Raw genomic sequence first — 14,350 nt, 5'->3', positions numbered from 1 at the left:
TGGCCCTGCTTCCCATCTAGCTCCCTGACTGTGGCCCAGGAAAGCAGTCGAGGACGGCCCAAAGCTTTGGGACCCTGCACCCGTGTGGGAGATCCAGAAGAGGCTCCTGGCTTCGGATCGGCATAGCATCGACCGTTGTGCTCACTTGGGGAGTGAATCATCGGACGGAAGATCTTCCTCTCTGTCTCTCCTCCTCTCTATATATCCGCCTTTCCAATAAAAATAAAATAAATCTTAAAAAAAATAAAGAGATGTTGAATAGAGAAATGCCTTGGCAGAGTTGTGTTTGATAGTGGCCATTCAAATGCAAATAGGAAGGGTGGATTCTCAAAGGACGAAAAATGGAGCTGGGAAAATACTGGCTGACATCATCTTTGCCAGGATAAGAGGGGCCTGAAATGGGCCAAATCCACAACAGCGGTTGTAGGTTGTAGGGATGCTATGTGTGTGTATAACCAGTGATGTTGGCTGCACAGCAAGAAGCACAGGATAACTCTGGGATTTCTAGCCTTATGGGCACTGTGAGCATGAGGGTGTGACTGGCTCAGCTTGGCACAGGGCATAACAGTGGATCTTGGAGGTCGAAAGTGGTCAGTGTGAGGAATAGTCAGATGAGGTGTGGTTATACTGAACTGGAGGTTCCTCAGACTTTCTCCAGACACCTTTCACCTAACAAACACTCTTTGAGACAATCATCCCTTCTGAAAACTAGGTAGCCAGTAGGTCCTGGGTGAATGACGACAAAGGGAATGATGGCTCTCTCTATACTGCTCCTCCACTCCCTGCATCTCCAGGCTGCGCTGTTCTTCCGCCACAGGAAGCTGCTGTCAACATGGCCGTCTCTCCTGCAGGCTCAAGAAGAAGATCAAGGCAAGATATGAAGTGGCTGGACTGGAGCCTGAGGACAGGTGCTTCCACGACACACTTCATATCCATTCATCTAGAATGAACACTCTCAACAGCAAAAACATTTATGCATGTGACCAGTAGTTCCAAGCCTGAAACCCAGCCTTTGGCGACTCCATGGCTATGATGGAATTACGAACACATTTGGCAAACGTTTCTTGCTTGCTTTTTCTTCCTAGATTTTACAAGGTGATAAATGAATTACAATGTGGATGTTTAAGGAGATCATCTCAGGCTCTTTGTCGTTTGCGTTTCCTGATATGAATATTTGAACTCAAGATATATTTCATCTGATGTGTTTTCCTTGATTACTTATTTATTCTACTAAAATATACATAAAACCTACCATTTTTAGGCACACAATCAAATAGCATTATGTATAGTCACAATGTTCTATCTCCAGGAATTGTATCACATTGGTTTTTAAAAATATCAATTGGAATCAGAACATATGTTGCTAGTTGAATAGTTCACTTAAAGAGAGACAGAACTTCTTTTCTCCTCTAAAATGATATCTCCAGCAATTCTTTCATAAGTTGAATATCAGCTTATGGATATTTAAATTCAGCAAGGATTTTTATACTTTACAATTCTTGTGCCCTATTAGGGGAAAAAATCCCACATTTATTATTTAAATGAAGCAACACTACCATATAGTTAAACTGTACCAATGTTACGAACACTGAATCTTCTCATGAGTTCAAATGAATTTAAAGTTCAGGAATTTCATGTGGTTCCAGCCAAAGTAGAATGTGTCAGAACATGAAGTAACAATGCTTATTTGCAATGAATGCTTGCATGGCTTACGTGAACTTATAAAGGTAGGAAAATCAAATGTTATTAATTTAGCAACTGTGGACCATGATAATTAACAGAATAAGTGCATGGTGGTTACTAAACAAGAATTAGAAATATTGTGTTTGTGGGAACCCAGCTATAATTATTCCAAATTTCAACGGGTAGGCATTTTAAAGTTGGAGCAAGGTAGCAAGTGGCTGGGCACCAGTCACACAGGAGAGAACTTCTAGCATTCTCTGGAGCCTTTCCAGGTTAATCCCCTTAGCTGGCAGCATCAACAAATCAGGCAGACAGCAGAGCCAGGCTGCTCAGGGTCCTGAACCCTACTCTCCAACCCACTGGCTGTGGAGTCAACCAAACCACCCGATGTGCCATGGTTTCTTGCCCATAACATAATATTAGTCATTGAAAACTGAAAATTTACATGAGTCAAGTGTTTCAAACCGATCATGACCTATACTCAGAATACAATCCATGTTAGAGAACACCATGGCCTGGGTTGCTTCTTGATTCAAACACAGTGTGGGTATTAGGTTTCCTTTCTCCCCGAGATGAGCTGAAAGATTAGGGCAAAGAGCTCAAAGAAATTTGCAACTTTTCTCCTTCCTTTTCTTGAACATACCTGGTAGTGACCAAGGTTGACAAAATCGACCTTTCATTAAAGACAAGAGGACTGCTGACACCATGGCCCCCCACCACCAAACATTACAACCGCCCCCCCATCACCACTGCATTGTAGATGCCACATTGCCATGGGGAACGCCATCTTGACCACTGTCACAGGCATCACCAGAAATGCCACCACCACTGTGACCATTGTTACCTCTAACACTATGATAACCATCACTGCCCCCAACAATATACTACCACAGCTGTTGTCACAATGACCACCCTCCCTATCACCATCACCACCATGAGCGCTACCGCCAACACCCACTGCTAGCAGTAAGCTCGATATTCATGAGAAAAACTCATCAACTTGGAAGTGTAAGTGACATTTGGAAAGTGAATAGCAGACAAGCTAAGATCAAGTCCTGTTTCAAAGGAGTTTATAGGTAAGGTATCTGGGACTACGAAGAAGACATAGCAGGAGACATACAGGAAATAGCTAGTCCAGAGAGTCTTAGGGTAAGTTTGTTTCATATCACTACTACAGAATGATGAGATTTGGGCAGATAAAGGGGATGAGTAGGAAACTGTTGGTGTGTTGTTCACAAAATTTGAGCTAACAGTTTCAATCAAAACCTTTGGGAAAATGATACCATGGCAAATATTTGATGCAGGAGTGAAGAAGATGCTTCATGGGATAGCTGCAGTGCACACTGAAGGGCCCAAGTTCAAGTCTTGGCTATCCTTCCTGTTCCTGAGTACAGGTGCACTGAGCTGCAGCAGGTGCACTGAGCTACAGCAGGTGATGGCTCAAGTACATGAGTCTGCACCACTCATACGGGAGACGGTTGTTCCAGGCATTTGGGGAGAGAACCCATGGGGAAAGGGTCTCTGTGTGTCTGCACTGCTTTTCTGTCTCTCCACGGATTTCTGCCTTTCAAGTGAAACAATCAAAAAGTTTAAATTAGTTGATAGTGGAAGTCTTTCAGAATCACCTCTTGTACTGAGGATCCAATGCGAATGCTTCACCGTCATCTTTTATTTTTTCTTCTTTATTGAATATTAATTTTAAGTTTGTAAAACAAAACTGTGAGATAGTATGCAATAATTTCCTATATGTCCCTCATTTCCCTTAATAACATCTCATGTTAGTTTATTTGTCACAATAAATGAATCATGAGGCTTCTCCCACTGCTTTGAATTGCATTTGTTTGCAAGCCATAGTTACTGAGAGATAGAGATAGAGAGAGATAGAGATAGAGAGAGACAGAGAGAGAACTTCCATCTGTTGCTCCATTCCCTAAATGACCACAATAGCTATGGCTGGGCCAGGATGAGACCAAGAACCAGAAGCTTCTTCTTGGCCTCCCACATGGGTAGTAAGAACCCAAGGACTTGGGCCATCTTCTGTTGCTTTCCCAGGCCATCGGCAGGGCACTGGATCTGAGGCAGAACAGCCGGGGCGCACACTGGTGCTGCTTCGGGAAGCTAGCACTGCAGACTACAGCTTAGCTCATTATGCCTCAGCACATCTCCCAGTTCCTCCCAGTTTTTAAATCCAAGCTTTTTTTAAAAAAAAATTATTTATTTTTATTGGAAAGGCAGATATACAGAGAGGAGGAGAGACAGAGAGGATGATCTTCTGTCTGATGGTTCACTCCCCAAGCAGCTGCAATGGCTGGAGCTGAGCCGATCTGAAGCCAGGAGCCTCTTGGGGACCTTTCTAAATTGTTCCACCCCTTCTCATCCTCTCACTCCCTCTTCACCCTTTTGGCTCCTTTCCTCACCTCTTTCTTGTAATGTGAAGTCCTCTTTATCATACACCTCGCTCCCAGCTTCCTTATGAGTCCAGTCCTCTCTGATTCCGTTTATGAGAATGCAACTTCCCTACAACTAAGTTGTTGTTCTTGTTCTTGCTTTTATTCCCAGTGCCAAGAGCAGTGACTCACATGTTTTTGAAAAAAAAAAAGCAAGAAAAATTCGCTACATGAATGAAAATAATCAAAATCACAGAGTGGCCAAAACATCTGAGTCGAAAACATTTTATGATGTGGAAAGCAACCGCAGTCAGAACCAAGAGAGGGGTGGGCTGTCAGAGGAGCTTGAGGAATGGGGTGAATCTGTGGATAAGAGAGCTTTTTCAAAAGTCTGTCTGCATCTCTTTACATTGCAAATAAGTAAAAATATGATGAATTGAATGAAAGTTTAAAAAATGTTTCATTTTCAAAAAAAAAAAAAAACCCAGAGGTGACTTTTAAAATAAGAAAACACAGAAGAAGGCAAAAGTAATAAAATGAATGAGTAATAAATTACAGAGACTTAATTGAGGGTGTCCCCAAATAATTTAATGATAGCGTTCTATGCAAAAATGTCCATAAGACATTGTATCAACACTGATTTAATTCCAAAGTTTGTAACTGCTCTGTGATATTTCAAAGCTATACCTACTTATGCTAAGAATAATCATTCCATGGCTAAATCAGTGGAAGGTATGCAATGAGGTGACACAGAATGCAAAGAGAGAAAAGTTATCAGCTGACAGAGCCCAAAGAAGCTAAGAAAGCAAAAGAAAGCACAGACACTGTGATCGCTGAGTCAGAGGGAAGCCACCCTGCAGAGGGCACAGAGTTTCAGGGGCCGGGTACTCACTGTGCACGGGGTCTGCATCCAGGGCTCCCCATCAATCTGCATTGGCAGGGACTTGCTGGTCCTGGGGGGAATAGTTCATGCTGAGCAAATCACTGAGACACCTGATGAGACCTCGGTGACAAGTAACAAGGACACAGAGGACCAATATAGAAAGAGCTGGGCTGTAAAGGGATCTCTTCTGAGGGAGTATGGCAACAGGTGCCTCTGTGACAAGAATGGTCAGAACATCTTGGTCAATGAGGTGACACAAACCGCAGTTCAGGATGCAAGAGGAAAAAAATGCTAGGGCTTCTGCTTAAGGACTCAGTCACACCCCCCTTCTCACGGCATGGCCACCCATGAGAGAGTGTCACATTTTCCCGGTTCAACATTTTCATGTGAGCAATGCCTGTTCCACCTGTGCCCCAACCTCAGCTTGTACATTATGGCGTTAAGTGGATCTTTATTTTTTTTGGAGAAGGGGATCAAGCTCTTGAAGAGCTATTTAATTCAAAATCCAACCCACATATATAATCCTATTGTACCATAATTCATTTTTAGAGAACCAACATTGCACTGGAATCTGTGTGTGCAATGTCAGTTAACAATGCCTAGCAGCCTTTGGGTAATTTGCTCAAGAAGTCCTTTACTGGTTCAGTAAAGTAAAACAAGTGGGAACTAGTTCAAGTGTGTGTGTTGGGGTCAGTCCATCACTCTAACCACGGTGGTCAACAGAGACCTTCGGACTCCAGGGACCCTAGTCACTGAAAGTGATCAGCACTTTGTAAACCCTGTCCATTCCCCTTATAGCGGACTCTGTAAGGACTCATCGTTCGTTGAGCAATCTGAAGCCCCTCCCAGATGGATGACCATCTCATGAAGCCCCTCCCAGATGGACGACCATCTCATGAAGCCCCTCCCAGATGGACGACCTGCGAGAACTACCTGATGACCACGGAGGAGCATTGCGCCAGCCGCCGGCCTGCACTTTTCAGTCCCGTGTAGATCTGCCCCATCTCCATGGCGCCTTCCAAGCCCACCACCTCCAGCAGCTGGTCACTGAGATCTGGAAGAAAACGGATGGCCTTTCAGCACCAGGCAGGACACGTGTGCCCGTACCGTACTGCCACGTGCTACGCGGGGTGTCAGAGGTAAGAGCCACTTGCTACAGCACTCTGCCTTTCTCTTGGAAATAGAAAGCAAGCATAAGATGGTCTCGGGCTGCTCCTCTCAGTTTAACTAATCCTTGGGTTTCTACAGAAAGCTATTTGTTGTCAGTTGATTCCGAAACAAACGGCAAGAACAAACTCAGAGCCCAAGAATACCAAAACCCGCACCAACAGCTTTTACCATCCACACATTTGCCATCACTCCACCCGCACATGTAGTGCAGTAAGCATCCCGCATCCAGACGCTGGGCAGCAGATGTGCTCAACGCTAGAAATAAAGCAAGTCTGAGGAAATGTTGTCAGATTTTGCTGAAATTCCACCAACGGGAGCTCAAAGACCATAGGGTTGAAGTCTGTCATTGCAGCCATCGGAGCCCATCTCTGAACCACTGAGTGACTTGTCCCCACGCTTGGGGAACATTTTTTAAAGAAACAATATTATTTTTTGATACTGCAGATATATCTAGACTCTATCTGGCAGTAGCCTTCACAGCCCAGTACATCTGCCACCATTACTAGAATTATTAATACCTGGCTAATGAAGTGTAACTTGGTGGATGTTTACCAAGCGCATGCCACTGACGTAATCTCTCTTTATCTCATTTTCTTTCTTTGATTATTTTTTAAGATGTATTGATTATTTTTATTGGAAAGTCAAATATACAGAGAGGAGGAGAGACAGAGAGGAAGATTTTCCATCCGATGATTCACTCCCTATGCGGCCATAATGGTTGGAGCTGCAGCGATCCGAAGGCAGGAGTCAGGAATTTCCTCTAGGTCTTCTATGCAGGTGCAGGGTTTCAAGGCTTTGGGTCATCCTTGACTGCTTTCCCAGACCACAAGCAGGGAGCTGGATAGGAAGTGGGGCTGCTGAGATATGAACTGGTGCCCATGTGGGATGGCAGCACATCCAAGGTGAAGACTTTAACCACTAGGCTATCGCACCTGGCCCCCTTTATCTCATTTTTTATCCTCTGCAATCAATTTAAAACAATCATATGATTATACTGTTTACAGGTAAAGGAGTTGAGAATCTGCAGAATTAATTACTCATAACCACGTATCTCTAAAGTGTCAAAATTGGAACCGAGTGTCTTTGCTGAGTAACTACTGGGCTATATTTGACTTCTATATGAAAAGTTGTATAAAGAAGAGGGCCTTTAAAAATTACAGATTTCACTCCTACGGGGAGTGAGGCTGGGCTGTTTGAATTCCAAGGTCTCCTTCCAACCCAGATTTCCTGCTTTTGTTTTCCTTTTTTTTTTTCCATTCATAAAGTAGAGGCTGGACTCACCACAGTGGAGTCACAGGAATCCCCACCCTATTAGAGAGAGAGAGAAATCTACCCACCTGGTGAACTCAGAATGTTGGGCATTGGGCTTTGAGGTAGAAATCCAGATATATGCATATCTTTCTATTTGACATTCCTATACACTCCTCTGTATTTTCCCAGTGCAAATAAATAATTTTATGTTATTTTTGTTGCAGAAAAGCTGGAGTGGATGACGTATCATGGAAGGTTCTACAGACTACAGGAAATAATCATGGCTGGGGTTGGACTCAGAGAACAGCTAGCCGGTGGGTCTGTGGAATCCGCTCGGAGCTGAACGCACTCCCTTCTCAGTTTTCAGTGTGGAGTTGCAACTTGCGGGTGACTCATTTGCGTAGGCCAACTGTGTTGCCACAGCTGTTTGAAACCTCAAAGTTCACCAGGGCCCATCATCATTGGCCAAATGAACAAAGGCATTTGAAACAGGATGTGTGACCAATCCACCATGTTTTCCAGCGAGGGAAGAAAAAAAAATAAAATAAAAATTCTTAACTTCAGACTGTTGCTGCGGCATGAGATTGTGCCATGAAAAAAATAAATCTTCGAGGCAACAAATTCCAATGTTAACAAGTCATAATGACTTAGAACATCCACCTTGCTGTTAGAACCCCTATTTAGACTTATTTCTCATGAAAACTTATCCTATTTTTCTCGTTTAAAGTTAAGGCTGCCAAGAACAGATGGACAAGGAATAGAAACATATTCTTTCAGCTGTAGCCGGCACTAAAGTGTGCTTGGCTCTGTAGCCTGGGTGTTAACAGAAGTGCTTCTTAGAGATATGTCGACCAGAAAATGACACTGTGATGGGCACCAAAGCCCCACACGTGGGCCTGCTGATCGCTCTGAAACCACCAGTACTTGCACTACCAGCAGACTGGAGCCTGTAGGCAGGGTGTTGGCTCTGCGCTGCCTGAATCCTGAATAGCTGACTCTCACGCTAATTTTGGTAATGACTTGAAGCTAGCTGGTGAGAACTACACCATAAGAAATAGAATGCGCTTCGCGGAGTTAATCTGTGAGCCCTAACTTTTCCATGAATCATAGGGATTTGTCTACACCCACACCATATTGCCACTGTCTACCACCCTCCTCCTGTTTGATCTTTTTCCTCTTTTAATTTCCCTTTGTTTTTCTTACTGCAGGAATCACCCTCCCCCCAAATTAATTCTGCTGTTAATACTTAGGAATAAAGTTATTTCTCATGGATTTAGATGATCTGGCTAGTCCAGGATTCATGTTCCTTTTAACGTTCCAAAGTCACCTGAGAATTGTTTAATTCTGGGAAAGGTAAATTCTATATTCTCTCCAACTCTGCATCTGGGGGGAGAAGTACAAGAATGCTGAATTTTCATGCTGTGCACTGTTCAATCTCTGTATACAGTCAATGCCCCCTATGTGGTATCTGTGAGACCCGAGTGTAGACTGATTTCAGAACAAGAGTCTGACTCGACTCATTTGAAGACTATTTTTACATATGGTATCCTTTGAAATTATCCAAGCCTTCCTCAATCCCTATTCCAGGAGAAATCAGCTTAAAGCCAGCTCTCCTTGGAATATCTTAACCAACCAGGGGAGTTCACTTCAATGAGCTGCAACCTGGCTATTAACTTCATATTTAAGGAGCAGGACCAGCAATCCATAGCCCACAGGCCCAAGAGGCCCCACTACCTTGTTGGTTTGGCTTGCGAGTTGAGAATGATCTTTGCCACCCAGGATCAACTTCTTTTCGTGTTCCTCCATGGATGAGGGGGAATACAATGCTTGCCTTTCTGTGTCTACATGTTGCAGCAAAGCGCCCCCACCAGGCTTACTGGGGATGCACACAACGCCAGGGCTCCTTCTTGTTCGTGACTAAGATTGCATTGTGTATCTCCTGTCACTTTTCCTTTATCCATTCACTCGGCCCTTATGCGACCCCATATTGTGGCTATCATGAACAGTGCAGCAACTCCCATAGGGGTGCAGACTTCTCTGACAGATGGGTCAATTTCATTTCCATTTGATCCACACCACATGGTGCAATGTTTCGACTTGTTGGAGGAACCCACAGCCTGTTTCCATTCAAGGATGCAGTAACCTACATTTTCAGCAACAGTAGACCACAGTCCCCTTCCCAGAGGTTGGGAAGGATAGCAGAGGACAGGGAAATAGGAAGTACTAGGTCACTCATCCAACTTTACAGAGTGGTAGAGTAAGCTCTAGAATTTTACAGCATGATGAGTGACTATTTAATACAAATTAATGCTATGATCCCAGTGTGTGTTAACGATAGGTTGTGCTGATATAGGTGGCCATGTGGAGAGATTTGGCATGTTCCAAATGCAAAGAAATGATAAATGAGATAATGATTATGCTATTAGATTGATCTGGTTATCATGTATTATATGCATGCCTTGAAATATCATATCCTATCTTATAAATATGCACAAATATTTTATGCAGTTAAAAAGAGGGAAAATGTTAACAATTGATATTGTGGTATGATACCTCGTAGTTACATGGAATTCAGATTTTATTGCCCACAAGTGGATTTCTGCAGAGCCCCAGCCACACACTCACATAGCCGTGCTTTAAATGAATTTGCACACCATGAGGGCAGAGTGTAGTCTTTGGGACAGAGACCAATGTTGTAGCAAGTCTGGAATCTCTAGACCAACCTCTGCTTATGACAAAGCTGAATGCATTCTGATAGGGTTTTCCCTTTCACATGTTTGCTATAAATGCTAAGAGGCATTGTAAGAGATAATTTCTCCTGAGGGATGCCATGGCATGTCATATATGTGGATAAAGAAATATGCCCCACTGTGGAGCCTCACCATGCCTAGGGATACAGACAAGACAACAAGGCTTGCTTAAGTCAAGGTTTTGCTATTGCCAAACACCAAAGTCTCCAAACAATATTATAAAAGAGTTAGAAAATTGTCACATTCAATTGTATCCTCAGCCATTGCTTTCTGACCAGCTTTCTCCACTGTGAGTAAAGGAAGTAGACTTTAGATAGGCAGGTAGACTTTGCACCCATAACTGGAGATAGAGATGGAGTTAGCTGGACTTTCCAACTAACCTGTCAATCACTGAGTGATCGTGACACCTGCTATTGGGATGTGTGATCGTCTTCCAAGAGATACTGCTTTTATTCAAATTAATATCATGACTTGACTTGGACTTCTAAAGAGGGAAAAGAGCAAGTTTCTGAAAGAGTTAACACATCTTTCCAGATATCTGCACTGGAGTAACAGAAGCAAGAGAATCTTTCCAATTTTGTATTTTCACAGTTAAAACATGAAGTCTGTAAAAGGTTCTTCAGATTCAAGAAAACCTCATGAAAAAGTAAAAATTGGATCACATTAGGGCAGAATTCTTAACAAGACTTCTGAGAATCTGAATGAACAAAATAAAACTTTATTTTCACTTACAGGTAATTACAATTTAGTGTTTCCTTCAAGTAAAAGTTTAGGCAGGAAACCATAGCTTTCATGGTGCATACCTGGGACCTTGACCTTGATACATGTCAGAGAGATTCTCATATAACGTGGTAATTGTTGCAAGATTCCTTTTCTTAAAAATATAGTGACCAACTTTAGATTTCCACAATCCTACAAACATCTTCAACAGACTCCTCAAAATAGTACTTTAACTCTTCTATTGTAAATTTTTTCTATTTTATGTAATGTTTCAAAATGCTATTTGTACTCATTCATTGTTATTTTAAAATTTTTATAATTATTGGTCTTCTCCTGGATGTTTACCATTGGTCTTCAAATGAGGAAGTACATATATTACAAAATCAACAATTTACAATGTTTCAGTGGATTTGGTTTCCTTTTCAGGCTGCACATCTTCTTTTATGAACTTTAAAATACTATTCTGAGGAGAGTCAGTAGTTTTGGCATGGAGAAATACGAAACACAAAGGTAAGAACTTTAACTGTAGAGTTACTCTTTGGCTTTCCAAATCTTTTCTCCAACATGGTTGCTGCTTTTGAGTTGGTTTGACTCACAGTTATTCAAACATGTAATCTGAAGCCTGGGAGGAAGGAAAAATTCGAGAATATTGGAGCAGTATAGCTAATAAGCAGCTAGTATTTATTTGTCATTTAGTCTCCTCATTATTGACAGCTATACCCTGACAGTATGTCTCATTGTGTAGTGACTTCAGACTGCCATATGTGAGAGAACAGAGGATGGTCATACTCACAGACTGAGTGTGGACTGTAGCATTTCACAGGATGGAGTGTGCACTGGGGGGTTGGGGGCTGCTGGAGTAGAGTAGGACCAACCCCAGAGTGTGCTGTGTCTAATGCCAGGCTCCACTGATGCGAGACGTCACATAGAGCAACCCCCACTGACTCAGCAGATACATTGGGTAATCATCATGAAATGTTGGCTAGCTTGCTACTTGGGAAGTCTTTATTCTTGTACCTTCTTAGTGTATGCAAGCTGTGCACCCTCCAGGGTGCTTCCTTTATCTGGCAGTGGCCTGAAAAACATTCGAGGTCCAAAACATACTTCTAGAAAACAAAAGTCGACATTTGATACTTATCCACCCAAGTGAGCACTAAAACGCTTCTCCTGCAGTGCGTGTGTCCATTGTTCCTTCATTCCTAGAGTGTATGGACATCTCCTGAGCCTATTCAGATATTCTCCCTTTCCTTTATAAATCACACAGTGTGAATTAGTGGATGTAGTGAGCTTTAGCAGAAGAAGAATTGATGCAGACTGTGTATTTCAGTGTACTAGCGCATCAACTGTAGGTCTAGTACCAAAGGAGAGGGGGTGGAGAGGTTAACACTCATATATTGCATAGTTACCACGAACAGGATCTCCTTTAAAGGATTTACCAGCATTTTTTCAACTTAAGGCTCTCAACAAAGGCAACATTTGGTACTTAGTGATTAACACGCACTTGGGATGTCCACATCTCAGATCACAATGCCGGGGTTTGAGTCCAGCTCCATACTGGATACCAACTTCCTACTAAAGTGTGCCCTGGGAGACAGCAGTGATGATGAAAGTACTTGGGTCCCTGCCACCTGTGTGGGAGACCAAGATGGAACTCCGACTCCCGACCGCATCCAGGCAGCTACAGGTATCAGAGGGGCTGGACCACAGTCTGGAGAGGCTAGTAATTCTGCCATTAGTTGTTTCAAGTGTCAACACTTCTGTCTCATACAGAAGCCTTACATTGTATAACCGCATTGAGTTACATGCTCAAGAGTCCCCATAAGAAGCCTGAGAAATGCAAAACAGTTTGGAAAAATTTCCAACCTCAATGGTTAAAGTGTAAATACTGAAAACAGTAAAACCTGGTACGCATACAGATTTTCAAGAGTTATTTAGTAAATCTAGCTGCATAAAGAACCCCATTTCCTGTCGAAACCTGAAAAATGAGGGGTTAAGTTATATATACAGAAATACACACATATATTAATGATACATGTATACTTATATTCATAGTGGAACCAAACGCCTGACTTTAAAATTGACTTTTAAAGAATAGATTTGATCATCTCTTTCAAAGCCATCTGGTTTTTGAAAACAACCAGCCAGAGCTGACTAGAACTTTACATGTTTTCATTCTAAAATTTTGAACTTCCCTAAATGAATCCAGAAATCACAGTATGGCATCTTGTCAACAACATCCCCCGGAGTGAGCAGTTCAGGCTCTGGATTGCTTTGCTATCATGTACTGGGAAAGTGATGGTCGCCCTGGGATCCATCACCAAGGAAAACGCAAGCGCTGTATTCACTAGGCCCCCAGAGGAAGAGCTCAGACACCTGCTGCGCAATGTAGCTGGCGTGCCTGCGATCAGCAGACACAGTGCCGGTCGTAGGCTTGAGCGCTCTTGAGTTGGTTCATTCTGGCCCAGTTTTGAGTGAGCGTCTGACGGCCGTGGCTAGTGTTTTGTGTGAAGGAACCATTAGTGTGCGCGTGGCAAGGTCGGCACAGCTGCTGTGCCTGCACTGTGATGTCTCCTCCTGTTAGTGCCAGCGCGACATACAAGTGCTCCTGCGGGAAGGCTGCCTTCTAGGCAGAAACTGGAGGGCATCCTGCACCCCAGCGCTCATGCCCACAGAGAGTGACGTCATCAGAGGAGCCATGGCCCATGTTCTATCAAGGATCAAGCCGTTCCAGCAATGACAGAAAAGAGTGAAATTCCAGACATCTAAATTAAGATCCAGCTCAGAGGAGGACGGTTTCCATGTTACTTGACAGATGACCTCACAGTTTTTTAATTCTGCTTCTCCAGGCACTAGGAAAATCAGTTACTGTCTTGGAACATGGCATGAATCTTGCAGCTCGCTTTGTTTTTCTTTCAGTGAAATGTGAAAAACACTTGTGAGAAACAACACAAGTTTTAACCACAATGATCCTCAACTCACTCATCAACTTAAATATGAACATTAAAACAAGGATGCGCCATGCGGTGAGGAAGAGTGACTTAGGGCCAGCATTTTTTCCTTGTATAACAGGGCTGGGTTTGGGGAGCAGCTAACTCCTGGTTTCAGGGACATGTGCTCCTGTCAAGAGGCTGGAGGCAAACTGGACTGCTGCTGGTGTGAGGGAAATGCCACCCTCCTGGCAGTTTCTCTTGAGAAGAGGCAGCACAGTCAAGCAGAATGAAATCCCAGCAACCTTCCCGTGCCACTTGTTGGGATCGGTCAAATAGCAAGTGATGTTAGGAGGGTTGGGGTCTGCCAGAGGCCCCACCAACCAGGAGAGTTAAAGCCGTGCACACAGCGACATCAGCAGTTTCTGCCTGGAGCAGTGGGGGGTGTGTGTAGGGAGTTGCGTGGTTTCCCCAGGAATGAGATCCCTCAGCTCATGGGCAGACCTAGATGCTGGACACTACAAAACTCCCACTGTTACTGTTGCACCTGTTAAAGGTGGGCCGTCCTCAGCTTGTGCA

The 14,350-nt window shown here is 43.4% G+C and overlaps 1 protein-coding gene across 8 annotated transcripts in view; it reads right to left on the bottom strand.

Moving 5' to 3' along the window:
* Positions 1 to 14,350, bottom strand: part of DGKB (diacylglycerol kinase beta) — a 566,350-nt gene that overhangs the window by 25,383 nt on the left and 526,617 nt on the right. For all 8 annotated transcript variants that reach the window (XM_040964636.1, XM_040964637.1, XM_040964640.1 and 5 more), the window contains 2 exons: positions 5,887 to 6,007; positions 4,963 to 5,023 (listed from right to left, as the gene is read on the bottom strand). In XM_040964636.1, the coding sequence (XP_040820570.1) occupies positions 4,963 to 5,023; positions 5,887 to 6,007 (182 nt within the window). The remainder of the gene's footprint in view (positions 1 to 4,962; positions 5,024 to 5,886; positions 6,008 to 14,350) is intronic.

This window comes from Ochotona curzoniae, unplaced genomic scaffold, assembly GCF_017591425.1.
Source record: "Ochotona curzoniae isolate NIBS_2020 unplaced genomic scaffold, NIBS_Ocur_1.0 scaffold_3835, whole genome shotgun sequence".
NCBI lineage: Eukaryota > Metazoa > Chordata > Mammalia > Lagomorpha > Ochotonidae > Ochotona > Ochotona curzoniae.
The sequence above is the reverse complement of the archived record's forward strand: the minus strand, read 5'-3'. Positions and strand labels throughout refer to the sequence as shown.